Below are 26,414 nucleotides of genomic sequence, written 5' to 3'. Positions count from 1 at the left end.
CCAGGAGGCGCAGGCAAGAACCTTCCTCTCAGCGCTTTACAGCCACAGCCCCCTCCCCTCCCCCCGCCACCGTAACCAGCTCGGCTCTGGGCGGCCAGGACCCGGCCAGGACCCGGCCAGGACCCGGAGGTGCAGGGCCCGTCGCCAGGGGGAGCCGGCCGGGGCCGCGGCGGAGTTCCCTCCGAGGCCAGCGGGGCAGGGTCGGGCCAGCTTCCCTCTCCCCTTCCCGTCTTACCAGGCGCAGGTCTCCGGGTCCGTGCACCACCAGGGTGAGGTTCTCGGCCTTGGCCGCCGCCATGTCGTGCTCTCCCTCCTGGGTCGAGGCTGCAGTCCGCGGGACGTGTGGTGGCTCGAGTGACAGCCCCGCCAGGGTACAGGGACGGTTAGAGCTGGGAGGCCCCGGGTGTCAGAAAAGGCGCACGGCCGGCCGGGGGCGGGGCCTCCCCGTCCCTGACAACCGGGGCGGGGCGGGGCTAGCGTGGGGGGCGGGGCCTCCCTGCGGCGCCCGGGCCTCTGCCCGACAGGGTGCGGGTGGGGGCTGGGACGCGGTGGGGAGGGGGCTGGGAGGGGGTTGGGGTGGAGGCTGGGAGGTGAGGGGCGCGCTGGGGAGGGGGCTGGGAGGTGAGGGGGCGCTGGGGAGGGGGCTGGGAGGTGAGGGGCGCGCTGGGGAGGGGGCTGGGAGGTGAGGGGGCGCTGGGGAGGGGGCTGGGACGGGGTTGGGGAGGAGGCTGGGAGGTGAGGGGCGCGCTGGGGAGGAGGCTGGGAGGTGAGGGGCGCGCTGGGGAGGGGGCTGGGAGGTGGGAAGGAGGCTGGGAGGGGGCTGCAGAAGGGGCTGGGAGGTGAGGGGGTCTCTGGGGAAGGGGCTGGGAGGGGGTTGGGGAGGGGGCTGGGAGGTGAGGGGGGCGCTGGGGAGGGGGCTGGGAGGTGGGAAGGAGGCTGGGAGGGGGCTGGGAAGGGGCGAAGCCAGGCTGCTTTTTTGCAGCCTGCTGGTTTTGCCTCAAATCCAAGGGATCGTTGCTGCAATCAGAGTAGCCTGCAGAGGCAACAGCCACCAGACCGATGTGCTCCGACTTCAGCTGCAGAAGAGGTTCCGCAAAGTGGAGCAGAGTCTCAGGACCGGCACTGAGATTCTGATAGGGTAAGCCTAGGTCTCACCGAGACGTGAGGCCTCAGGGTCTGTATTTGCATTACCAATGAAATGCTGAGGTTCCATCCAGGTCGGGCAAGATCTACACTTTGAGGAACAGGCTCTACACTGATGCAACCTCCATGTTGTCCCAGTGTCCCCAGCATCCAGCAAAGCATCTGGTACAAGTAGGAGTGAATGAATGAATTGGTGTACCACCCCACGGGTGGGCTTGGTGCATCAGGCTACAAAATGGAATCTGCAAACCCTTTTTCCCTTAACTGGCTCTTCTTGACTAGAAGCAGGATTTCTGCCTACATTCTTCTTTCAAGCCTCTTTCCTCAGAAACAGTGACATTTTACTCCAAGGGGAGAGCTGCCCTCAGAACAGGCCTAAGTCCATAAAGTCCCTTCTCTTCTTTGAGAACAATGCTCTGGATTTCATTCCCTACAGCTCTCCCCAAGCCCAGACTTTCTGCTGGATTGTTTTATCTTCTCCAGGAGGCTCTCCCCAGTGCCCAGCCCTCAAAGATATCTCTCTTTGGTGCTCACTGCATGACACACAAATGGGTCACAGCCTGTACTTTCACCTATAATCATCCCTTCCCCAGATGCTCAGGAAGGCTATTGAGGGCAAGGCCTCATTTTTTTTTTCTTCTTTTTTTAATCTACTAAATGTCTTTTCTTTTTACTTTTAATTTTTAAACAGCTTTATCAAAGTATAATTGACATACAGTAAACAGCCAATATTTAAAGTACACACTATAATTTTTAAAAGATTTTATTCATTTATTTGGCAGAGAATAAGAGTACACAAGCAGCAGGCAGAGGGAGAGGGAGAAGCAGACTCTGCTGAGCAGGGAGCCCAACGTGGGGGGCTTGATCCCAGGACCCTGGGATCATGACCTAAGCCAAAGGCAGATGCTTGACTGAGCCACCCAGGTACCCCTACAATAAGTTTTGATGCATGTGAATATCATGAAGTCATCACCATATTCAAGATAATGAGCATATCTGTCCTCAGAAATTCTCTCCCTATCCAAAGCAACCATTGCTCTTCTTTCTTCACTACATATTAGTTTGCATTTCCTAGAGTTTTATATAAAAAATGGGTATTATTTTAGTCTGGCTTCTTTCACTTACCCCAGTTGTTTTGAGCTTCATCCAAGTTGTTAAATATATCAGTTGCTCATTCCTTTTTACTGCTGAGTATTATTTCTTGATATGGATGTACCACAATGTGTTCTCCACTTTACATATTTGATGGACACTTGGATTGTTCCTAGTTTTTTACCATTACAAATATGATTGCTATGTACATTCATGAACAAGTTTTGATGTGGATATACGCTGGGTTATTGTTACTCTATGTTTAGCCATTTGAGGAACTTCTAAACTGTTTCCCAAAGTGACTGCACCACTTTACATTCCCAGCAGCCGTGCAGCCCAAGCTGAGAGGTCCAGTTTTTCCAAATTCTCACCAATAGTTGATATAGTCAGTTCCTTAAAAAGTTTAAGATGTTTTAATATATGTGTAGTGCATCTCATTGGTTTTTTAACTGAAATATGATTAACAGTGTTTCAGGTTTTCAATATAAAAATTCAACAATATAAAAAAAAATTCAACAATACTATACATTTCCCAGTGCTCATCACAATAAGATAATTCTCTTCACCTATTTCACCCATCCCCTACCTACCACCTCTCTGGCAATCAATCACCCGTTTGTTCTCTATATTTAAATGTGTGTTTGGTGGTTTTTTGTTTTTTTGTTTTGTTTTGTTTTTGTTTTTGTCTCTTTTTTTTCTTTGTTTTGTTTCTTAAATTCCACATATGAGTAAAATCATGGTATCTGTCTTTCTTTGACTTCTGTGATTTAGTATTATATCTTCTAGCTCCATCCATGTTTTTATGAATGGCAAGATCTTACTTCTTTCTATGGCCTAGTAATGTTCCATTATAAGTATATATCACTTCTTTATACATTTATCTATGGATGGACACTTGAGTTGGCTCCATATCATGGCTATTGTAAATAATACTTCAGTAAACATAGGAGTGCATACATCTTTTCAAATTAGTGTTTTTATTTCCTTTGGGTAAATCCCTAGTAGTGGAATTACTAGATCATATGATAATTATATTTTTAATATTTTAAGGAACGTCTTTATCATTTACCTCGGTGGCCACACCAGCTTGTATTCTCACCAGCTGTGCATGAAGGTTCTTTTTTCTGTATATCCTCACCAATTTTCTTTTTCTCCAGAACCCTTGCCAAGGCCTTGTATTTAAAAACATAATCTAGTAAAGTGTTTCGGACAGTGTAAGGAGCTCAAAAAAAAAAAAAAAAAACAGTTTTTATGATAAACATGGATCAAGTTCTGGAATGCCAATAATGACAAAAATATAAGTATGTGTCCAGCAGCCCAGGTGGCCCAGCGGTTTAGCGCTGCCTGCAGCCCAGGATGTGATCCTGGAGACCCGGGATTGAGTCCCACGTTGGGCTCCCTGCATGGAGCCTGCTTTTCCCTCTGCCTGTTGTCTCTGCCTCTGTGTGTGTGTGTGTCTCATGAATAAATAAATAAAATCTTAAAAAAGAAAAGAAAGTATGTGGCAGGGCAGGAGGGTAAGGTGTGACAAAGCCATGGAATGGATTTTTGCAGGGGACTTGTAGCATCTGTCATGCTCATTGCTTTGAGATCTATCCCACAAGGCTAGGCTATACTTGGTGGGTCCCTCCAGTATCTCCTGCACTCAGCTTCTGAGCAGGCTTTGCTTGGAGAAATGGACTCACTCGGGATTACCTGGCTTCATTCATGCACATGAACTTCAAACTCAGTTTTCCCTTTATGCCTTGTGGAGTCCCTTCAGAGTCTTCCAAGCATGGCTTTCCAGTGGGTGAAGCTGACAGAGAAAGCCCTAGGAAAGGCTTAAGAGCAGAAGACCCCTTGAAGTAGACACTTACTGACTTTCAAATTAAGTGAACAAAACACCAGAATCAAAGCAGAGGTTTGACACTAAAATATGACACAATGGCCACACTTTGGAGAGGTATTTGTTTTCTTATGAGCAATAACACTCTGAAGTTGTCTTGAAGGTTGTTGTCTGAGGTTAAAGAGATTTGGAAAGGCAGGAGACAAATTTAGAGATGTAATCGATAACTGGGATCCTTTATAGAAAAGATAAAAGGGTAAGTTGATAAAGGTTTTTAAGAAAATGACATTTTGGGGGATCCCTGGGTGGCTCAGTAGTTTAGCATCTGCCTTCAGCCCAGGGTATGATTCTGGAGTCCCGGGATCAAGTCCCACATCAGGCTCCCTGCATGGAGCCTGCTTCTCCCTCTGCCTGTGTCTCTGCTTCTCTCTCTCTGTGTATCTCTCAGGAATAAATAAAATCTTTAAAAAAAAAAAAAAGAAAGAAAGAAAATGACATTTTTAAAGTAAAAAGCAGGTTGTTATTACAGTATTTAAACAATTTGGTGTGACATTTCTGCATAATTTTCTCACAGAGACCAGCATTCATGAGGATGAGGAACAGATTTTTCTAGGCATTTCACTGAATAGAGGATAAAATGCTGGCTTTGCCTTTGCTGGTAGCCCGCTTGGCCCAGTTTCTCTGGGTCTCTGCCTGACTTTCCCAGACAGCACAGCACTTTGAGGCACTCTCTCCACTGATTTCAACTACAAGTTGTTGATAAATTTCTGCCCTGAAAACCTATTTGGAATTTAAAAGTTAAACCATGAGATGCATTCCTCCAGGGTCACACATCTAGAAAAAGGGAGACTTTAGTCCAGGTGGTATCCTATCATAAACCCTGGGTTACTTCAGGTGAAGGTAACACAGTGTACTAACAACAAGTAAAGTCAGTATGCCATAGGGCCTTAACTTTCCAAAGGTCAATGTAGTTGTAAAATCCTTGTTTCCTGATTTTTCCTCTTGCTCATCAACTGGTCCATTACTCCAACCTGGTTATTTACACCAAAAGAAAGAAAAACAAAACAAAATAAAAAGAAAGAAAAGAAACCATGAAGTTTCTTGCAGACTTTGGAAATGAGGTTACCAATGAGAGTTAAATTAGTAAATTCCATATGCAACAGATGAGATTAATGGGCTTCACTAAGGAACTATTGACATCCCTACATTCAAGGAAGGTTAAGAAAAGAACAAGGAGTGCAAGTATTTTAGTCTAGGACTACCTAGGGGAGGGAGGCACTAGGTAGGAGTGCCAGTGCTGCTGGGCACAGGAGAGTGGAAGCAAGGGGACCTGTTAAAGGTTAATTGCTACATGCCAGCTGAGGATGGTGATTTGGATAAAAGTTGGAAGTGGAGATGGAGTGAAGCGGGTAGACCTGAGATCTATTTTGGAGCTAGGTAAGGGATTTAGTAAGGGATTGGTTTATAGGAGTGGAGGAGAAGGTAGTTGGAAGTTGACTCTCAGATTTCTGACATGATTACTGGATGGATGAGTGCTATTACCTGATAGAGGCAGTACTGAGGAGGGACAGATTTGGGGAAAGATCAGGTGGGTAATTTTGGATAGGCCAAGTTTGAGATGCCTGTGAGATATCTAAGAGCAATAACCCAGTGATATGAGGATCTGAGAAAGTCTTGATTTGAAAAATCTAGACTAAATTTGGAAATCATTGGTATATAGGCTGTATTTAAAGCAGTAAGAGAGAAGAAGATAATGTAGGAAGAGTCAGAAGAAAGGCAGGCAGGGACAAAGCACCCCCCCCCCCCCCGCCGCTTTCCTAAGAGGAAAAATGCCCTTAATAAGAAAAAGACCACATTCTGTTATTCTAGGCTTTATACAGTGCCCCCAACTTTAAGTTTTCTACCAGGTGGAAGGGAAGGGACTGAAAGGAAAGAAGGGAATGGACTTGGCCATCCTGACCCAGACTTGGGGGCCAGCTCAACAGCCAGTGAGATATTGATTAATTGATTGATTAAAATATTTTATTTATTTATTCATGAGAGACACAGAGACATAGGCAGAGGGAGAAGCAGGCTCCCTGCAGGGAGCCCAATGCAGGACTCTTATCTCAGAACCCCAGGATCACTCCCTGAGCCAAAGGCAGATGCTCAACCCTGAGTCACCCAGGCATCCTGCCAGTGAGATATTTAGGCAAAGACCTTGATCTAGTGGCCTGCGGTTGGCTGGCACACCTTAGGACAGGGGCAGCCGCTGTCCTCTTGGCCCTGAGGCTATGAAACATCACTCTGGAAGGAGTCCACCACCCTTTCCCACATGAACAACAACCTCATAGGTAGGTGAGTGCATGGACAAAAACCTGACGGGGTGACCGGTGCATGGAGGGTTATCAGATTAAAACAGCCTGCACCGAAGAGCTCCTAAAAACTCCCGAGTTTAAATGCCAAATTGGCAACTCTCTTGGGTCCCCTCCCTCTTCAGGAGCTTTGTACTATTGCCCAATAAACTTTGCTTTGCTGCCTACCACTCTTCATCTGGTCTACCTCTTCATTCTTCAAAGTGGCAGGACCAAGGACCGCAGGCACTACAGGAAAAGAAATCCTGCAACATATAGAATGAAAAAAGACACACTTCAGGTCTAAGCTTCCAGCATCCAACATTGAGGAACCAGGAAGAGGAAAGAGGAACCAGCAAAGGATTCTGAGAATAAGGGAGAGCATATGGGGAAAGGCGGTGTTTTAAGAAGAAAGAGGTGAACTGTTGAATACTGACAACAGGTCAAGATAGAAACCAAAAAGTATCTATTAATTTAGCCACTAGGAGGTCAAGGGTGATCCTGGCAAAGAATTTTGGTATGAAAATAGGAACAGGAGCGATACTGGTTTGGAATAATTCATATATTCATTTAGGAAATACATAGTAATCTGTGACATGCCAGATATAAAGTGTTGGAGATACAATGAACAAGACAGAAACAATCCCCATTCAAGGAAGGGAAGCCTTTTTGGTGATGGCTATGAATAAAAAGGAAAGAATACCATGAAAGTGTGTAATAGGAAAACCCAGTCCAGCTTGAAAGTGAGGGAAGATTGCCCCCCAGAAGTGATATATAAGCTATAATAGAAAGGCTTAGATAGTCACAGCAGTGAGGCAAAGAAGAGAGTGTATTCCAGCAACACACATGTGGACTCCTAGAGGAAGAAGACACCATCATTAAAAGTTTGCATTAAAAAAAAAGAAAGAAAAAGTTTGCATTGTGTTGGAGGACCTGGGCAGCTCAGTCAGTTGAACACCTGACTCTTGGTTTTGGCTCAGGTCATAATCTCCGGGTTGTGCAATCAGCTCTGCATCAGGCTCTATGCACAGCAGGGAGTCTACTTGAGATTCTCTCCCTCCGTTTGCCCCTCCTCTTGCTTACATATGTGCTTTCTCTTTTTAAAAAATAGGTAAGGAAAAAAAAATAGGTAAGGGACACCTGAGTGGCTCAGCGTTTGAGTGTCTGCCTTCAGATCCCGGGGTCCAGGATCGAGTCCCACATTGGGCTCCTTGTGGGGGGCCTGCTTCTCCCTCTGCCTATGTCTCTGCCTTTCTCTTTCTCTGTCTCTCATGAATAAATAAATAAAATCTTTTTAAAAAATAAGTAAAATAAATCTTAAAAATAAAAAGTTAGCAGTGTGGAAGGGCCATTGTGAGCAAGGAGATCTAATCCATAGGTCTTCCAGTGTTTCTCATTACTGAAATGCAGGAATACAAGAAGAAATGTGGCGAGAATACCTAAAGATCTTAGGGGAAAAGTGAGAAAAATCACACTTTCCCAAGGTCAGGAGTTCCCTCTGAAGAACAAAGTCCATTTTTGCAGCAAGGACAGGGAACAGAGCTGAGAGCATAGAACCTTCTGGAATTGGTTTGATTCTGAGAATCAGAAGATAGGATTGAATAGGGAATCCCATTAACAAATCTTACTTGTAGGAGGCAATGGGAACTGGCAGACAATGTTATAAACAGCCTATCTGGCTAGAAGTGGGAGCTAGAAGAGTTTGTTGTTGTTGTTGTTGTTGTTGTTGTTGTTGTTGTTTTTGAGAGAGAGAGAAAGGGCAGGAGGAGGGGCATAGGGAGAGGGAGATTGAGAATTTGCCCCAGGGCAGAGTCCGACAGGGCCTGGATCTCACAACCCTGAGATGACCTGAGCTGAAATCAGAGTTGGACGTTTAACTGACTGAGCCACCCAGGCACCCCCAAAAGAGCTCTTTTAGACAACTTGAGTTAGAGAGGAAATTCCTGTTAGCTAAAACTCTGCCTTGTCTTCTCTTCATGTCATGTCTGCAATAACTGGTCCAGCAGTAATTCATGTCATTCAGTAGTTATCAGTGAAGCTCCAGAATAGGAACCGTACAAACATGATAAAGGAAACAAATAGTAAAAAAAGAAAGAAAGGGAGAAGAAAAGAAATAAAGAATATTCACCAGAAAAATATTGCTGAGGAGCAAATGAAAGTTGTGATAGAAAAGTTTGCCATAAAACTGAAGAGGGTATTCAATATGGAGGCACTCCACATTGGAAGTAAGGTGGAGGAGGGGTACCAAAGTAGGGGTGGGGATAGGGCAACACAGGTGTGAAGCCTGTATGGAATGAAAAGAGCATCTTCACAGGGAAGTGGTAATAACATGGGGTGTCAAGGCCCTAAAAGGATGAGGAAGAGCCCACATGGGGGCAGCACAGTTCAGTGTGAGGTGAGAGAGACTGGATATGAAGAGGATGACCATAGGGAAAAGTTGGGTATAGGAGCCTGAATGGGTTGGAGGCAGCATTCGTTCAGGTAAAGAAGGAGCCACAAAGATAAGAGATTGATACATACAGGAGGATTGAAAAAATAAATAATAAATTAAGGAAAATGGGAGCAGGACTTCTCACTATTGGAGAAGAGGTATACATATGGAAAGAGAAAAACAGAATGAACTTTGTATGGTGTTAGATAAAATTGAAGAGGTCAGTGTCAACTCATGATTTACAATATAGACAGGAATAAATATAGTTATAATCATATGTGTATACACACACACAACACTCCATAGTTCTGTCTATAGAAAGAGCTTGGGAACAATGACACCTGACAGCAAAATGTATATATCTAGTACTCAAATCTTGGTTTCCATTCTCCACTAAAAGGCACCAGGGCTTCTTAATGAAATGACTTAATCTAGGGCTGGAACAAGAAAAGTACAAGATGAACCTGGAACATCTTGTGCCAGAGTAAGGGAGTATTCCATGAATGATGGATGATGGGACATATCAAAGGACACAGAAGCCAGCTTGAAGAAGTTCTACTGGCCAAATCACAGTCAACATGAGCATAAAAATAAATTATAATAATAAAGATCATAACCCATTGAATAAAATACAAATCATAAGTCCATAATGATAAAAATCAATAAATTGAAAGTTTGACAAAGAATGTGTAGTTACATAACCCAAAGCACCTCCCCACAAAATACTTAGTAATTACCTATGGGAAAAGAGTAACCTTATAGTGGAAAGCCTGGTATATACCACCTTAATCAAGTGATCAGGGTTACTATCATCAGCAATGGGATATACTGAAATTATATACCACTTGATAGGATGCAGTGAGAAGAAAACAATTGGGATATTCATGCCAAAAAAAATGCATAAGCTGAATGAGAAAACATTAGATAAGCTCTAATTGAGGGACATCCGGCAATAATTTTCCTGTAACCTGTAAATGTGTCAGTGCCTTGGGAGTTAAAGAAAGCCTGAAGAAATATCGGATTGAAGGAAATTTAAAAGACAAGGCAAATAAATGCAGCATGTGATTCTGAATTGGATCCACTTGTGTAAAGGACATTCCTGGGGCAATTGCTTAAACTTGAATAGGGTTGGAGGATTATCAGATAGTAATACTATATATCAATGTTAATTTCCTGGGTTTGCTGAGGCCTAATGTTGACAACTGGGTTAGGAAATAAAGTCCTTTGTATTTTACTTGCAACTTTTCTTTTTTTTTTTTTTTTTCTTTTTTTTTTTACTTGCAACTTTTCTATAAATAAAATTTACAGGGCAGCCCAAGTGGCTCAGCAGTTTAGCGCCTGCCTTTGGCCCAGGGCGTGATCCTGGAGTCCTGGGATCGAGTCCCATGTCAGGCTCCCTGCATGGAGCCTGCTTCTCCCTCTGCCTGTGTCTCTGCCTGTCTCTCTCTCTCTCTCAAGAATAAATTTTAAAAATCTTTAAAAAAATAAGTTTACAAAATTAATATGCTTGAAAAAATTCAATAACGTATTTGCCTTTGTGAGAAAATAGCATAAAGTAGAGATGAAAAAGAGGAGCAAGAGTGAAAATTAGAAAGAAATGAAATGTGAGCAAGAAGACCTCAGGAAGGAAAGTGGGGAAAAAAACAAAATCATCCAAAAAAAAAAAAAAAAGAAAGAAAGAAAGCAAAACTGGAAGTATCACAAAGGAATAAGCACTGCTAAGAACAGTGAAAGACATAGAGGACAGAATTGAGGAAGATGAACAAAATGAAATAGAAATGAACAAGTTAGATGATTAGAGAGAAAATGATAGATATGGAAGATAGGTAAAAGAGATCCAATATTTGCATAATGGATATCCTGATAAAGATACCCAAAATAATAGAATAGAAAACAATTTCAATATATAATTTGAGAGAATTTTCCAAAAACAAAAGAATATTTGAATCTACAAACTGAAAGTTCACACCACATCCAAGAAATGTTATTGTGGAAACTGAGAAAAGCTTGATTTTCAAGATAAATAAAGAATCCTTTGGGCAGCTAGACAAATAATCTAGTCACTTATACGGGTGAAGAAAAATTAGACTTAGTTTAGACTTCTCCATGGCAACTTTCATTGCTAGAAGCAATACATAAGAAGGCCTCAAGAAAGTGTTGCCCATACATTTTGTACCCAGCCAAACCGGTTTATACAAAAAAGGCATAGTGAAACATATTTGAACATAAAAGAACTAAATATTGTTTCCATGAGCCTCCTTTGAATAACTACTAGAAGATGAAGTTAAATCAATCATGTGATGAACAAGAAAACTATGACAAAAAGAGAAGGGCTATTGAGGGAAGGAGAAGGAGAAGAAAATAGATTTATTTCATTGTTTGTATTAGGGGATTGATAAGTAATGCTTAAGCAATGAGAATTAGGTGTATGAATTATACACTAAAACAAAAATATAAGCCTTCCAAATTTTCAGAAAAAATAAAAAACAAATACATGTCATATTTTGAGACTTTTTAAAGAATCTGTAAAGAAATAAAAGACATCATATAAAATAATATGAAAACTAAGACCAGATATATATCAACTTGATAAATATAAGTGGGCCAAACTAATTTATTAATGTAAGAGAAATTCATATTGAATCATAAAGCAAAATCCAACTCTGTTCTGTATACACAGGACCCAAAACAAAATAATTCAGAAATCTTCACAATTGCAAACAAGAAGAAGGTTATGATTGAAATTAGGCAGAATTAATACCAGGACAAACCAGTGTTTAAGGTGACAGAGTAGTCATTTATAGTGATAAAGAATGCATTTCACAATGAATTTACAAAGTTAGGAGTATCTATGTACCAAACTACAGAGCATCAATATGAATATTAATTAATATTAATAAATAAAACCACAAGACACACAAAGAAAAATAGAAACATAGTAGTAGGAGCTTTAAAGACATAGAAGGCCTAAATTGCATTCTAAAAAGAGAATACGCATTCTTTTAAGTATCCATGGATAATTCACAGAAACTTACCATATTGTAGGCCAAAAAGAAAATCTTGGTAAAGTACAAATGGTACAAATATACAGATAACATTTTCACAATGTAAAACAATAAAGAAAACAGACAAGATTTCTAACTGGTTTTATGACACAGGCATAATCCTAATGCCAAAACCAGACAAGGACATTACAAGAAAGAAATACACACACACACACACCCCAAATCAATCTGTCTCATTATAGATGCAAAAATCCTAAACAAAATATTGTCAAATCTAATTGCAGTAATATGTTAAAAGCATGTGTGGTTTTTAAGAATGATTAGATATGAAGTCAAGTTTGAACCACTATTGTGCATAGTATAAGTTGTCATCAGCAGGGAACAGAATAATAAATTACAGGTTGAAATACCAGTTTGGAAGCTTGATCTTTCATAGTCACTTCAGTGTTATGGGAGATGAGGCTGAACTTTGAAATCAGACTGATCTGAGATGAAGTCATTAATCTACAATTTATCAAGGTGTGTGATTTCAGACATGTTTGGGCAATTCTTAAGGTCAGTTTTTAAGCTTTAAAATGAAAATAACACTAGTTACTCTATAATGTTAATTTATGGAATTAATGAGACCATATTTATATGGACAATATGTTGGACTGACACCCCAAAGTATTTTCTAACTTAGAATAAAATCAGGAAGACCCAAAGGAAAGGAATGAGATCGGACTAGCAGAAATGATATAGTCAAAGGGATTATTTGTAAATGTGTAACAGATGAATCGCAGAGACACCCAGATCAGATTAAAGTGTTGTGAGTATATTGTCATCTCAGGAAAATGTGGACTGGATGGAACTAGATTAGGTTAGGTTTAAACCTAATCAATTACATAATAATGTGGGAAGAAAAAAATGTGCTTACAGAAGGGGTTTTTGGTCTTTAAAACCATCCTGAAGAGACAGTTCTCTGACCTAAGGATATGAAGAGCCAGTCCTCACTATGGAGATTTCCCAATAACAGCTATAGAGGCATCAGGCCACAGAAGCAGGGGGGTATTGGCCATTGCAAACATCCAGCACATCCCCTGCCCCATCCCCTGGTTTCATGCTCACTTTGCAATCTTCCTAATGACTTTTTGATTTCCATGCAGATTTGCTTATAGGAAAGGGAACTGAACCGAACCAATAGCATATTCATTCAATCCCCTTAGTGCTATTCGGGTAGAAATCTAAAATCTCTAAGATGTTTAATTCTCCTGTGTAATGCCTTGGAGATGCTAGTAAGGATACTTTGTTACTTATTGTAATTCCCATCTTTTCTCCCATCCCGGTCTATTCAGGTCATGTGTCAATAAGGAGGGTAAATGGAGGCTTTGGTGATTCAGGTTTTTGGGGTGGCTGCTACAGAATTCATCAAAGACAATGCTGTGATGATGACTTCTTAGCTGTACTAAATATTGGCTGGCACTTACTCTTTCTGAAGAAAAACAGGTCTATTAGGAGGTGACTCAATTTTTATATGGCCACTTCTGGTTTTTTTCTGTCATGTTTTAGAGACAGGCTTAATCAAACTGCCTCCCCTTCTTCTTGCCTAATTCTAAGCCCTTTTGTTTTCTTTCATCATGTTTCATTATCTCTCAGAAATACATACCTTCATCACAAGCTTTTTTTTAATAAAGATTTTATATATTTATTTGGGGGAAGTTCAGAGGGGGAGGAAGAGGGACAAGCAGACTTTGTGCTAAGCTTGGCACCTGAAGGTCAGAGGTGGGGGTACTGGGACTTAGTCTCACGACCCTGAGAGTCAGGTGCTCAGTCATCCTGAGAGTCAGACACTCAATAGACTGAGCCACCCAGGTCCCCCACCTCCGTCACATACTTCTATCATTCTTCCTTCACATTGTGCTTTTTTCCATCATCATCCAAATGCTCATCACTTTGACCTTGTAGATACCTCTTTCTTCATAGTTTATTTGCTGATTTGACTTTCTCCTGTTGAATGATGTCCATCTCCTACCCATCCCATAATATGCTGAATTTAACCACAGTCTCATCGTGCAAGGATGATTAGAACATTCTGCATTAACAAAACACTATTCTTTATGGAACAAAATGAGATGTTTTCCAAAAGAGTAGTTATAATCTTTACATATCCCAGACCAATAGGCTGGCTGACCTTCTCACTATGTCAGCCTCTAAGGGTTGGCAAAATACGGATGTGGATTTTGTTCTGTTTGATCAGTATTGTTTGCACTTAATTGACTTTATAGTCTCCAGCTTTGACAGTTAAATCAACAACATTGATTTCATTTCAGTATGTAGAGAACACCAAGCCACAAGGGAAAGTGCACAGCAGACTCCCTGTCCTGAAACACAGGCCAGTCAGTGGGGAGGGACCTCTCCTCCCCAAGAAAACATGCATCCATTCAAATGGCTGAAATAGAAAAGTAGGATGGCGCCCCAGCGTTACTGTAAGAGGAGAATAATAGATATGCTCCCCAAAGCCACACTGGGATTGTGGCTAAGAGCAGCAGCTCTGGGTTGAGTCTTTTGAGTTAGAATTCCACCTGCCATCTGATTTTAGGCAACTACCAAAGCTTTCAAACCTCTTTTCTGTAAGGTAGGGATATAATCTCTACCTCATAGGGTTGTACTGAGGATTCAATGAGGTGATACATATGAAGTACTTAGCACAGTCATAATAATAGCTAACATTTCTTAAGCATTTTCTTTATGCCAATGTGGCAGGCTGAATAATGGCCCCCAAAGATATCCAAGTGCTAATCCCTGGAATCTTATGTGGCAAAAGGGACTTTGCAGGTGTAATTAAATTAAGAGTTTTGAGATGGAGAAATTATTCTAGATGAAGCTGGTGGGTTCTAAATGTAACCAAAAGTGTCCTTTTATAAGAGCGGGTCAAAGGAATACTTTACTACAGAAGAAGGCAATGTGATGCCTAAAGCAAGGGACTACACTGCTGGCTTTCAAATAGGAGAAGGCTCCACCAAAGAATGCAACTCTACATCCTGGAAAAGACAAGGAAACAAGTTTTTCATTATGCCATAGAAGGGTATGTGGCCTTGCAGATACCTTGATTTTAGCCTACTGAAACAGATTTCAGACTTCTGACCTCCAGAACTGTAGGATAATAAATTGGTGGTGTTTTTTCAAGCTTTGTGGAGATATAATTGACATATAACATTGTGTAAGTTTAAGGTGTACATTGTGATGATTTGATACACAATATATATTGGGAGATGTTTACTGCAGTAGGGTTAGTTACCTCCTTCAGCTCACATGACTACATTTTGTCCTTGTTATGGGGAGAATATTAAAGCTCTATTCTCATAGCAACTTTCAATACAGTATTGTTAACTGTAGTCACCATACTGTACATTAGATCCCCTGAACTAACTCATTTTATAACTGAAAGTTTTACCCTTTGGCCTTCTATGCCTCCTTCACTCCCACTCCTTAGCCTCTGGCAACCACCATTCTCTGTTTCTGTTAGTTCAGTTTTTTAGATTCCACATATGAGTGATGTCAGACGGTATTTGTCTTTCTGTGCCTCACTTATTTCACTCAGCATAATCTTCCTAAGGTTCATTTGTGTTATCACGAATGGCAGAATGTTATTCTTTCTCATGATTGAATAACATATATTCCTTCTATTTCCAATTTGTCAAGTGTTTTTATCATGAAAAGATGTTGAATCTGGCCAAATTCTTTTTCTGCATCTATTGAGACAGTCATATGATTATTGTCTTTCATTCTATTGATGCGGTGTATCATATTTATTGATTTGCATGTGTTGAACCATTCTTGCATTCAGGCATAAATCCCACTTAATCATGGTATGTGATCCTTTTAATGTGCTATTGAATTTGGTTTGCTAGTATTTTGTTGAGAAATTTTGTGTCTATATTCATCAGGGATCTTGACCTATAGTTTTCATTTCATGAAGTATTCTCTTTTTTTAGGATTTTTTCTTAACCTTTTAAAAAAATTAATTCCAGTGTAGTTAACATACAATGTTACATTAGTCTCAGGTGTACAATACAATGATTCAGCAACTCCATATATTAGTGTGCATAAAGATACGTGTGTTCTCATTTCATGTTCTCATTTCTTACTTAGCTTTAGAATCAGGGTAATGCAGGCCTCATGAAATGGGTTTGGGAGTGTTTTCTCTCCAAGTTTTTGGAAGAGTTTGAGAAAAATTGGCATCAATTCTTTAAATGTTGGGTAGAATTCACCAGTGAAACCATCCTGTCCAGAGGGCTTTCCTTTGTTGGGAGGTTTTTGATTACTGATTCAATCTTCTTACCTACTATTGGTCTACTCAGATTTCTTCATGATTCAGGCTTGGTAGGTTGTAGGTTTCTAAGAATTTGTCTATTTCTTCTACGTTGTCCAATTTGTTGGTGTGTAACTACTCACAGAAATCTTTTATGATCCTTTGGATTTCTGTGATATCAGTTGTAATGTCTCCATTTTCACTTATAATTTTATTTATTTGAGTCTTCTCTCTTTTTCTTGGTAAATCTAGCCAAAGATTTGTCAATTTTGTTTATCTTTTCAAAAAACCAACTCTTGTTGTTGTTGTTGATCTTTTCTACTGTTTTTCCATTCTCTATTTCATTTATTTCTGCTCTAATTTTTGTTATCTCCTTCCTTCTGATGACTTTGGGCTTAGTTTATTCTTTTTCTAGTTCCTTGACTAGAGGAACTAGTTCCTTGTTCCTAGTTTATTCTTTTTCTAGTTCCTTGACTTGAGATCTTTTTTTTTTCTTAATGTAGGCATTTATGGCTATAAACTTCCTCTTAGCTGCTTTTGCTGTATCTTGTAAGTTTTGATATGTCAGTAAGTATAGCTACCTCTGCTGTCTTTTCATTTCTACTTGTGTGAAATACCCTTTCCACCCTTCACTTTGAGTCTATGTGTGTTCCTGAAGCTGAAGTGAATCTCTTGTTGGCAGCATACACTTGAGTCTTGTTTTTTAATCCACACAGCCACTCTGTGCCTTTTGATTGGAACATGTAATCCATTTGCATTTAAAGTAATTGTTGATAAATAAGGACTTACTATTGCCATCCTGTTCATTATTTTCTGGATGTTTTGTAGTTCCTTTGTTCCTTCTTTTCTCTCTTGCTGTTTTCCTTTGTGAACTGATGATTTTCCATAGTGGTCTACTTCTTTTGTTTCCTTCTTTTTGTCTTGTACATATCTCCTATAGGTTTTTGTTTTGTGGTTACTGGAAGGCTCACTTGAAACGTCTTATAGATACTATAGTCTATTTCAAACTGATAACATTTCAACTGTATACCAAAAAATCTACCTTTTATTCTACCCCCTACTGCATTTTGTTTCATACTTTACATCTTTTTATATTGTGTATCCATTTGTAAGTTATTGTAATTATAGCTATTTTTAATACTTTTGTTCCTCAAGCTTTATATTAAAATTAAGTGGCACACATACCACTATATTACAGTATTAGAGTATTCTCAATTTGACTATACTTGCCTTTACCAGTATGTTGTTTATTTTCACATGTTTTTACATTACTAGTTAGCACCTTTTTGTTTCAGCTTGAAGGACTCTTTCAGCATTTCTTATAAGGCAAGTCTAATGGTGGCACCAGGTCTAGGGGTCATGGTGATTTGTCAGCTCAGGCCATTGGGGTCTCCTCCATCAACAACTACATGGTCCTTATCAAGTGCCAGTTTCTCACCCCGCACTTCCTTTCCTGTTGAGGCAAACTCTTTCTAACTTGGGAGTTCCCTCGTGGTGCTAAGCAATGCTGGCTGTGGGGGGATGGGTTGATGCAGCAAAATGAAGCTATTCTTCCTTCCCTTTTTGTGTGATTGTTCTCAAGTTTTTAGTTTAGCTGCATTGGTAGAATTTATAAAGTGGACTCCAGAGCTGTTTTTATTTGTGAATAACTGTCTAATTGTTGATATTTATGGAGAACTGGAGGGGTCTACTACCCCACCGTCTTGGTAATGTCCCTCCCAAATGTGTGTTGTTTTAAGCTCCCGAGTTTGAGTTAATTTATATAGTAAATGAATAAGCTAGTCATTATTCCAAATGCTCCCCATATATTACTTCATCCAACTCTTACTTTTCTCATATCTTCATTAATCATGGAGAGGTGTGCTAGTAAGTTGGCCGCACTACACACACCCTATGCCCTGACCTATTTTATGTTGGGACAGAGATGACCCTGAAGAGCTCAAGCCTAGTGGTTTCCCTCAAACCACTCCCATACTTCCACACTCAAACCTTGTTTAAAAAGGAGCGGAGGGGCCAGCAGAGGGAGCTCTAACACTCTACTACTCCTTGTGAATTGCAGACCTTACAGGAAGAGACAGATCTTGCAGGTGGGTATTTCTTTACATCCCAGAAGGAGGGAGGAAGTTTTTCTTCCTTGCCTGGCAACATCCTAGCTAGTGAGACTGTCACAGCTTCAACCAACGAAAAGCCACTTTGAACTCCAGTGTACTCCAATGGACTTTTTGTTTATAATGGTCCTTCCTGGGATCCCTGGGGGCTCAGCGGTTTAGCGCCTGCCTTCAGCCCGGGGCGTGATCCTGGAGACCCAGGATCGAGTCCCACATCGGGCTCCCTGCATGGAGCCTGCTTCTCCCTCTGCCTGTGTCTCTCCCTCTCTCTCTCTCTCTTTCTCTCTTTGCCACTCATGAATAAATAAATAAAATCTTGAATATATATATGTGTGTGTGTGTGTGTGTATATATATATATATATATATATATATATATATATATATATATATATATATAATGGCCCTTCCAAATTCCTCCTTTCCTCTTTGAAAACATGCTCTTTGTTGTCTGGACTTGCCTATGGTTTTGCTATAGTTCGTTGGTCCTGAATTGCAAATTTCTGCTATTCCCGACTAAACCCGTTTTTTTTTTTTTTTTTTTTTTTTTTTGCTGGTAAAATAACTGGAGTTTTAGTCTTAAGGCTAACGTAGTTCTTGAGTAGGGCTAAGATACTGAGGAAACAGAAACTATGGTTATGCAAAAGCAGTGAGGTCAAGAACAACAATCTATATAGAATGGATGCTGAGAAAGACAGAAGTGGGAATTACCCCAATAAGCAAAGTCTCAGTAGCTGAGTCACATAAATGGCAAAAAAGACCTATTAGCTTCTGCCACTGAGATTCCTAGTGCCATCCTGGGATCAGAAGAGTTCCAATCTTGGATTTCTTTGTTGCACATGCCATTTTAAAATGAATTCTTATTACTTGAGTTTGTCTATTGATTCTTATTTCTTGCAAAAGAGTTTAATTAAAAGGAATCCAAGTCGTAGTTCTGTCTCATTTTTTAAATGGATCTTGAAACAGTGAGGCATAAGAGAGGCAGAAGAATATAACTGGCAAAGGGAATATCAGGAGTCAGGGCTTGGAGGTGAGAGAACATTAAAGATATTGGTGGCTGGGAAGAGTCTTAGAGCAAGGGACACCTGGGTGGCTCAGTCAATTAAACATCTGACTCTTGATTTTGGCTCAGGTTATGATCTCAGGGTCCTGGGATTGAGCCCCACATAATTAGTGTTCAACAGGGAGTCTGCTTGAGGATTCTTTCTCTCCCCCTTTCCCTTTGCTCTGCCCCCCCTCACATGCTCACTCTCTCTCTCAAATAAATACATAATTACATAAAGATTTTATTTATTGATTCATGAGAGACACAGATAGAGGCAGAAACATAGGCAGAGGGAGAAGCAGGCTCCATGCGGGCCCAGTGTGGGACTTGATCCCTGGAATCCCAGATCATGCCCTGAGCCAAAGACAGACAGGCGTCTGTCAACTGCTGAGCCACACAGGCGTCCCTAAATCTTTTTTTTTTTTTTTTTTTTTTTAAAGAATCTCAGAGCCATAGTCAGAGGGTTGTGATCTCTCACAAAGGGTAAAGGCAGTAGGGTAGAGTAGGGTAGTTGGGAACCTTGATGCCCAAGATGGACAGCTTTACTGTTATTAGAAGCTGAAGATTTTCTACTGAGGCTTTGTTATTCTCATAGCATCAGGGTTTTATTTTAGTAATACATATAATTTTTAACATCTTAAAGAGCAATAAACAATTTGTTCTAAGTCCTCCCAGGCAAGAAGTATACTAACTTGATTAATGACCAAACCCTAGTTGTTATTATGTGAGACTACTGGATATGTCACTTATCTTTGCTATTCAAGAGCGTTTCTGTCTTCAAGAAAGCTATTTGTAAGAAACATAGAAAACAAACCAGCTCCCTGTCACATATGTCCCTGTGGCCTGAGTCATAAGGAAATGCAGACAGGATAGAACCAGGCTTCCTATCCATGGGGTAACTCTGCCCCAGCCCAGACTCAAGTGATGACTGAAGTCCCTGGGAGTTTGGATACAGGTCAGGACTGGTAAATTCCACTGGGCCTGGGTCCTTATTCAGTATCAGAATCTGTTTCTGTGAAGTGTTTTCCAAATTTTCTGGGCTCTCTGAACCCGAGGAATAGCCTAAGAATGGTGGTATCCAATAGAAGTATAATGTAAGCCCTATATCTTATTTATTTATTTATTTATTTATTTATTTATTTATTTATTTATTTATTTTAAAAGATTTCATTCACTTATTCATGAGAAAGAGAGAGAGAGAGAGAGAAGCAGGCTGCATGCAAGGAGCCCGAAGACACCCTGGGCCAAAGACAGGTGCCAAACCACTGAGCCACCCAGGGATCCCCACGCTATATCTAATTTAAACTTTGCAGTAATCATGTGATAAAAGTAGAAATACATGGGTGACGTTAATTTTATTTTATTTTATTTTTTAAAGATTTTATTTATTTATTCACGAGAGATACAGAGAGAGAGGCAGAGACACAGGCAGAGGGAGAAGCAGGCTCCATGCAGGGAGCCCGACATGGGATTCGATCCCATGGATCCCAGGATCCCAGGATCCCAGGATCACACCCTGGGCTGAAGCCGGCCCCAAACCGCTGAGCCACCCGGGCTGCCCCTGAAGTTAATTTTAATAATATATTTTATTTAATCCTGAATATCCAAAACATATTTTTAACATGTAAGCAATGTAAAAACTTATCTTTTGTGCTGTCCTCACAATCCAGTGCATGTTTTACACATAGGTACATCTCAATTCAGACTAGCCACATTTCTTTTTAAAGATGTTACTTATTTATTTATTTATTTATTTATTTATTTATTTATTTATTTAAGAGAGAGAGAGAGAGAAAGCGCACATGAGTGGGGTGGGAGGGAGGTGGGCAGAGGGAGAGGAGAGAATCCTAAGCAGACTCCTCTCTGAACACAAAGCCCAATGCAGCTCTTGATCCCACAACCCTGAGATCATGACCTGAGGTGAAATCAAGAGTCGGATGCTTAGGAACACCTGGGTGGCTCAGCAGTTGAGGGTCTGCTTTCAGCTCAGGGCGTGATCCCAGAGTTCTAGGATTGAGTCCAATATCAGGCTCTCTGCATGGAGCCTGCTTCTCCCTCTGCCTGTGTCTCTGCCTTCTCTCTGTGTCTCTCATGAATAAATAAATAAAATCTAAAAAAAAAAGAGTAGGATGCTTAACCAACTAAGCTACCCAGGTGCCCCCAGACTAGCCACATTTCAAGTGCTCAATAGCGCCATTAGGCTGGTGGCTGCGTATTAGACAGTATAGGTCTAGAAGAACTTGCTTCCCCCTTCCCATCAGAGGCAGGGATTTGAGGGGCGGGTGAGCCAGAAGTTCAGGGGCCTTGTCATGCCAATGCTATAAGTCCACTGGAAAAAACAAAGTTGTTCTTCTTCTGAATCATTCTCATCTATTTCAATATGCCTCTTCTTTTCCCTCCTGAAATCAAGGGCTGGTGCTCTCAGAGAATTTGATCTATGTTATAGCATTTTATTTCACTTTGCCTTACACTCAGTTGTTATGTTTTGGACTCCATGACTGGATTACAAAGGCCTTGATGGTAATTGTCATACTCTTAGTCATCTCTTTTTACAACATGTTTAAGCCTCTAGTCATCAATAAAATGTTTGCTGAATAAATGAATGAATCCTTACAGAATTGATGAAGATGTATTATGGAACCCTTTGTTTTATCTGACACCCCCAGGTCCATACAGCCCTTTTCCTCATTTCCTAAAACCAATCAGGGCACTGTTGATCCCACCCTAGAAATTGGGGGAAATATTTACCTTTGTCCTCTGGGGTCTCCCGCTCTGGACTCAGTTCAACAGTTAGTTCCTGAACAACTCCCATGACCCAGGCATCGTGCTGGGTGCTATGGGAACTATACAGATGAGTAAGAAATATCCTTGCCCTCAAGTCCCTAACTATCCAGTTGGGGGCCTTTAATAGGTATACACAAATAATTATAATTTTAGGTTGAGTAACCTCAGTGCTATAAGTAGAATAAAGAGTCCTGAAGGGAGGGGACTGGAAGAGGGACTCACAAAAGAGGTTTCATTCAGACTTGTCCTTGAGACGATGCTTGAGGTTAGGGCAGGATTTGAACAAGTGGGAAGGGAAGGAGGGAAACAAACAGCTTTTAAAAATCTGACAAATGAGGAAGAAACACAATACAGAGGAGGTGTGGTAAAGAGACTAATTAGGACAAGGAAATGAAATGGAATCCAAAGATAAGAGCAGGGTGGAAGAAATCACAACACAGTGGCAGAGGAGCAAATCCCATGAAAGGGGTGAGCACTCCACAGGCACCTTTGTTTAAGAAGGCGATGCCAGGAACAAGAGCTTGCCAAGTGAAGCTGGGAATTCCAAAAGGAAGTGAGCTAGGTCTGGGTCACACACTCATGGTGGCAGAGGCAGGGTCTGGAGGAATGAAGAACTCTCTGATCAAGGAAAGTAGAATCTCCTAAAGAATGTTATACAACCAGATTTGAGCAGAGCCCCAGAGTGACAGGGAAAGGATGAGACGAGATCAGAGAAGCTGGAAAGAGGAGGATGTGGAGACGAGAGCAATGGTCTATCTAGCCAGTACTGCATGCCCTGGAGATCACAGGTACAGTCAAATCAGGAAATCAGACACCAGCTGGGAAATTAGCCCCCAGTGGGAGGATAGAAGGAAAATGGAAACAGCAATTGACTAGGTGTAGTATAAATTACAAGTCATGATAGCCTTTCCCAATCCCTGAAGTCGGGATTCATGCCTGGAGGAGTGTAGGTAGTTATTACACTACAAAAGTTGCACCAACAGTAGTGGGAAGAATTCCAAGACTGGCATTGAAGCAGGTGTACAAAAGAAAAGCAAAGAGAATCTAATATAAGGAGAAGACTGGGGATGCCTGGGTGGCTCAGCAGTTGAGCACCTGCCTTTGGCTCAGGGCATGATCCCAGAGTCCCGGGATCGAGTCCCACATCTGGCTTCCTGCTTGGAGCCTGCTTCTCCCTCTGCCTGCGTCTCTGCCTGTCTCTCTCTGTAGCTCTCATGAATAAATAAATAAAATCATTTTAAAAAAAAGAAGACTGATTTACCTCCAGTTTTATTTTTAAATTTCAGATAACTCTATCGCCTCTAAGCACTTTTATTTCAGAGAAAAAGGCAGACCAGACCATGCTCTACCTTTCAGGGTGCCTGAAAAACACACGTTTTTGTACTCAGTGACACACACCCAAAGCTGTAATGGAGACTAATAATGGCTAGTGTACATTGAGCATGCGGCAACTGCTAGGCCATGTGCAAAGCACTTTTACAGGCATTATCTCATTACATTTTCGATATTACCTATGACAGGGGCACCTGGGTGGTGCAGTCAGTTGGGCATCAGACTCTTGGTTTTAGCTCAGGTCGTGATCTAGGCAGGGAGGGGTGCAGGATCCTGAGATCAAGCCCTGTGTCGGGCTTAGCACAGAGTCCACCTGGAACTCTCTTCCTCTCTTCTGCCCCTCCCATCTCTCAAATAAATCTTTTTTTTTTTTTTTTAAAGCCAATATTACCTATGACACTATGTTACTATCTTAATTTCTCAGATAGAGAAACAGGTTACATGACTTGTTAAAATCACAATGCTAGTAACTTGTGGAAGCTTTTTATAAATTCATTGTTTTTTATAGTTATTGGGTTATCCAGATGTCTCTTTTTTGTATCAATTTTAGTAAGATATATTTCCTAGGAAGTTAGTTCATTTAAACCTTCAAAATTAATGGCATGAATCTGGTCAAAACCTTAATTTTTAATAATTTAGGATCTTTGATGTATTCCTGTTTTCATTTCTGATATTCAATATAAGCACTTGTTTCTCTTTTCCATGACCAGTCTTGTCAGAGATGTATCCATTATAATAGTCTTTTCCAAGAAACAATTTCTTGATTTGTTGTTCCTATTATAAATTGTTTCCTATTTCATTAATTTCTCCTCTTATCTACATTATTTCCACTATTGGGTTTTTTTGTCAATTCCCCCCCCCCTAGTTTATTGAAATGGATGCTTAGCTCATTGATTTTTAGTCTTTATTCTTATCTCAAGTGTCTCTTAAGACTTTTATCATTTCCTAAAGCATGGCTTTGGCAGCATCCCACAACTTTTGTATTTTATTATCATTCTGTTTAAAATATTTTATAATTTCCATTGTGGTTTTTTTGATGCATGGGTTTTCTTAGAGTGTATTTCTTACTATTTAAATATGAAGATTTTCTAGTTATTATTTTTTATTGGTTTCTTGCTTAATTACACTGTGGTTAGAGAATACACTTTGAATATTTCAGTTCTTTGAAATTTGTTGAGACTTGCTTTATGGCCCAGTATCTGGTCTGTAGCAGATTATAGTTTCCAAAGAGAGCCACAAAAATATCTCCAATGCCACATGCTCTTTTGCTATGTGACTATGCAACCTTCCCATCAAGGGGGAATCTAAGTTTCCATCTCCTGGAATCTAGGCAGGCTCTGTAACTAACCAAGAAAAAATATCCTTGCAGCTTTAGCTCCCAGTTTCTTGGAAGATGGCTGCCATGGAAGAAGTGTGACTAGCTGATATAACCATGCTGTGAAAGATTCAAGCCATGTGAAAAGACCCTGGAGGATAAGAGATCTTGAGAAAGAAAAGCCAAGGAGCACCCAGGTGCCAGGACATGCGACTAAAGAAGTCATTTTGGATATCTAGTCAAGACTTCAGATGACTCTAGTGTCAGCTGTTTCTGACTGCAGTCACATTGGAAACTCCAAGTGAAAACTACCCATCTGAGTCCATTGAATCTATGGGACCTTGAGAGATAATAATAAATTGCTATGTTTAAGCTCTACATTTATGGGTAATTTGTAACAGGAATAGTTCTCCAGAACATGGTCAATTTATTTAAATATTCTGTGCATATTTTTAAAATTTACAATTCTAATTGTGGGGTGTGGTGTTCTGTATGCATCAATTAAGTCAAGTTCATTAGTTTGTGCATCTAAATCTATATTCTTAATGATTTGGTTTGTTTTCTGTGAATTACTGAGAGAAACATATTAAAAATCTTTCACTATAATTCTGTATTTGCCTTTCTCCTCTCATTTGAGGCTAAGTTTTAGGTCTTTGTGTCTTACAGGAGAGAATATAGAGCTCCCTAAATATACTTAATTCTTCTATATCCACTAACCCTAATTGAGTTTAGAAAGTACTAAATATGCTAGTAGTAATATTTGATATGCTAGTATAATACTAGAATATGCTAGTAATAATAGCATTATTATATGAAACTGAATAACTTTTTCATTGAGCACTTACTAAGTGCCAGGTGTTGTCCTAAGTACTTTACATGTATACCTCCTTAATCCTCACAATTTCCCTATAATTTTGGCATTATGATCCCCATTTACCACAGACAGGTTAAGTAACTGGTCTAAGATCACTCAACTAGATAAGCACTATATTGGAATTTAAAACAAGACAGTCTGACTCTGTGCTCTTAGCCACTTTTTTGTACTGCTATTGAGATGTGATGCTCTCTCTAGGGCAGAAGATGTGAGTCCAGGTGTAATTTATGAGCATGTTTGCTTTGACATACTGCAGTATGCAAAGTAAATATAAAAAAAGATAAAGTACTCCAGGAAAGGTCTACATATGTTCATAAATTATTAATAGCTTTAAGGGGGTTCTTCTGGTATATAGTAGTAACAGGATGATAGATATGTCAGTGGGCTACTAGGCCTTTTATTTGAGTACTTCATGGAATCACTCATACTAAATAGGAATTTGTGCAAAATACCATTTCTGGGAATAATTTGTACCTAGTAAAATATTATAGACTCATAGGTCTGGAAGGTCCCTTAGAGATCAGTTATTTCAGACCACTTATTTATAGTATTAACAATCATTATCTTTGAAGGTGGCATTTTAAGGGACTTTTACTTTTTGTATTATTTATTTGTATGTTAATTTCGTATAAGAACACATCACACATAATCAGAAAAATAAAATAGTTATTCCTCTAAGACAACTCAGTGGGGGAAAAGATTAGTCTTTTCAACAAATGATATTGCAAAACCAGATATCCACATGAAGAAGAATGAATTTTTACTCTTACTTCATACCATATACAAAAATTAACTCAAAATGAATTGCAGACCTAAATGTAAAAACTAAAACTATTA

General features: G+C 40.3%; 1 protein-coding gene and 1 long non-coding RNA gene across 4 annotated transcripts in view; one reads left to right on the top strand and one right to left on the bottom strand.

Moving 5' to 3' along the window:
- Nucleotides 1–453, bottom strand: part of SORD (sorbitol dehydrogenase) — a 34,225-nt gene extending 33,772 nt beyond the window's left edge. The window contains exon 1 of the mRNA XM_038580295.1: nucleotides 236–453. Within this exon, the coding sequence (XP_038436223.1) occupies nucleotides 236–298 (63 nt within the window). The 5' untranslated portion in view covers nucleotides 299–453. The remainder of the gene's footprint in view (nucleotides 1–235) is intronic.
- LOC111093338 lies at nucleotides 85–25,309 on the top strand. Of its 3 annotated transcripts, none has more exons than XR_005381569.1 (3): nucleotides 85–525; nucleotides 1,009–1,138; nucleotides 1,926–2,842. It is a non-coding gene; the product is annotated as an uncharacterized LOC111093338 (long non-coding RNA). The 3 variants fall into 3 exon arrangements; XR_005381568.1 differs by lacking the exon at nucleotides 1,926–2,842 and adding an exon at nucleotides 24,758–25,309 and having other exon boundaries at nucleotides 89–525; XR_005381570.1 differs by lacking the exon at nucleotides 1,926–2,842 and adding an exon at nucleotides 24,758–25,309 and having other exon boundaries at nucleotides 435–525; nucleotides 983–1,138.
- The last annotated feature ends 1,105 nt before the right edge of the window (nucleotides 25,310–26,414 follow it).

This window comes from Canis lupus, chromosome 30 (assembly GCF_011100685.1).
Source record: "Canis lupus familiaris isolate Mischka breed German Shepherd chromosome 30, alternate assembly UU_Cfam_GSD_1.0, whole genome shotgun sequence".
Lineage (NCBI taxonomy): Eukaryota > Metazoa > Chordata > Mammalia > Carnivora > Canidae > Canis > Canis lupus.
Note: the sequence above shows the minus strand (reverse complement) of the source record. Positions and strands in the feature narration are given on the sequence as shown.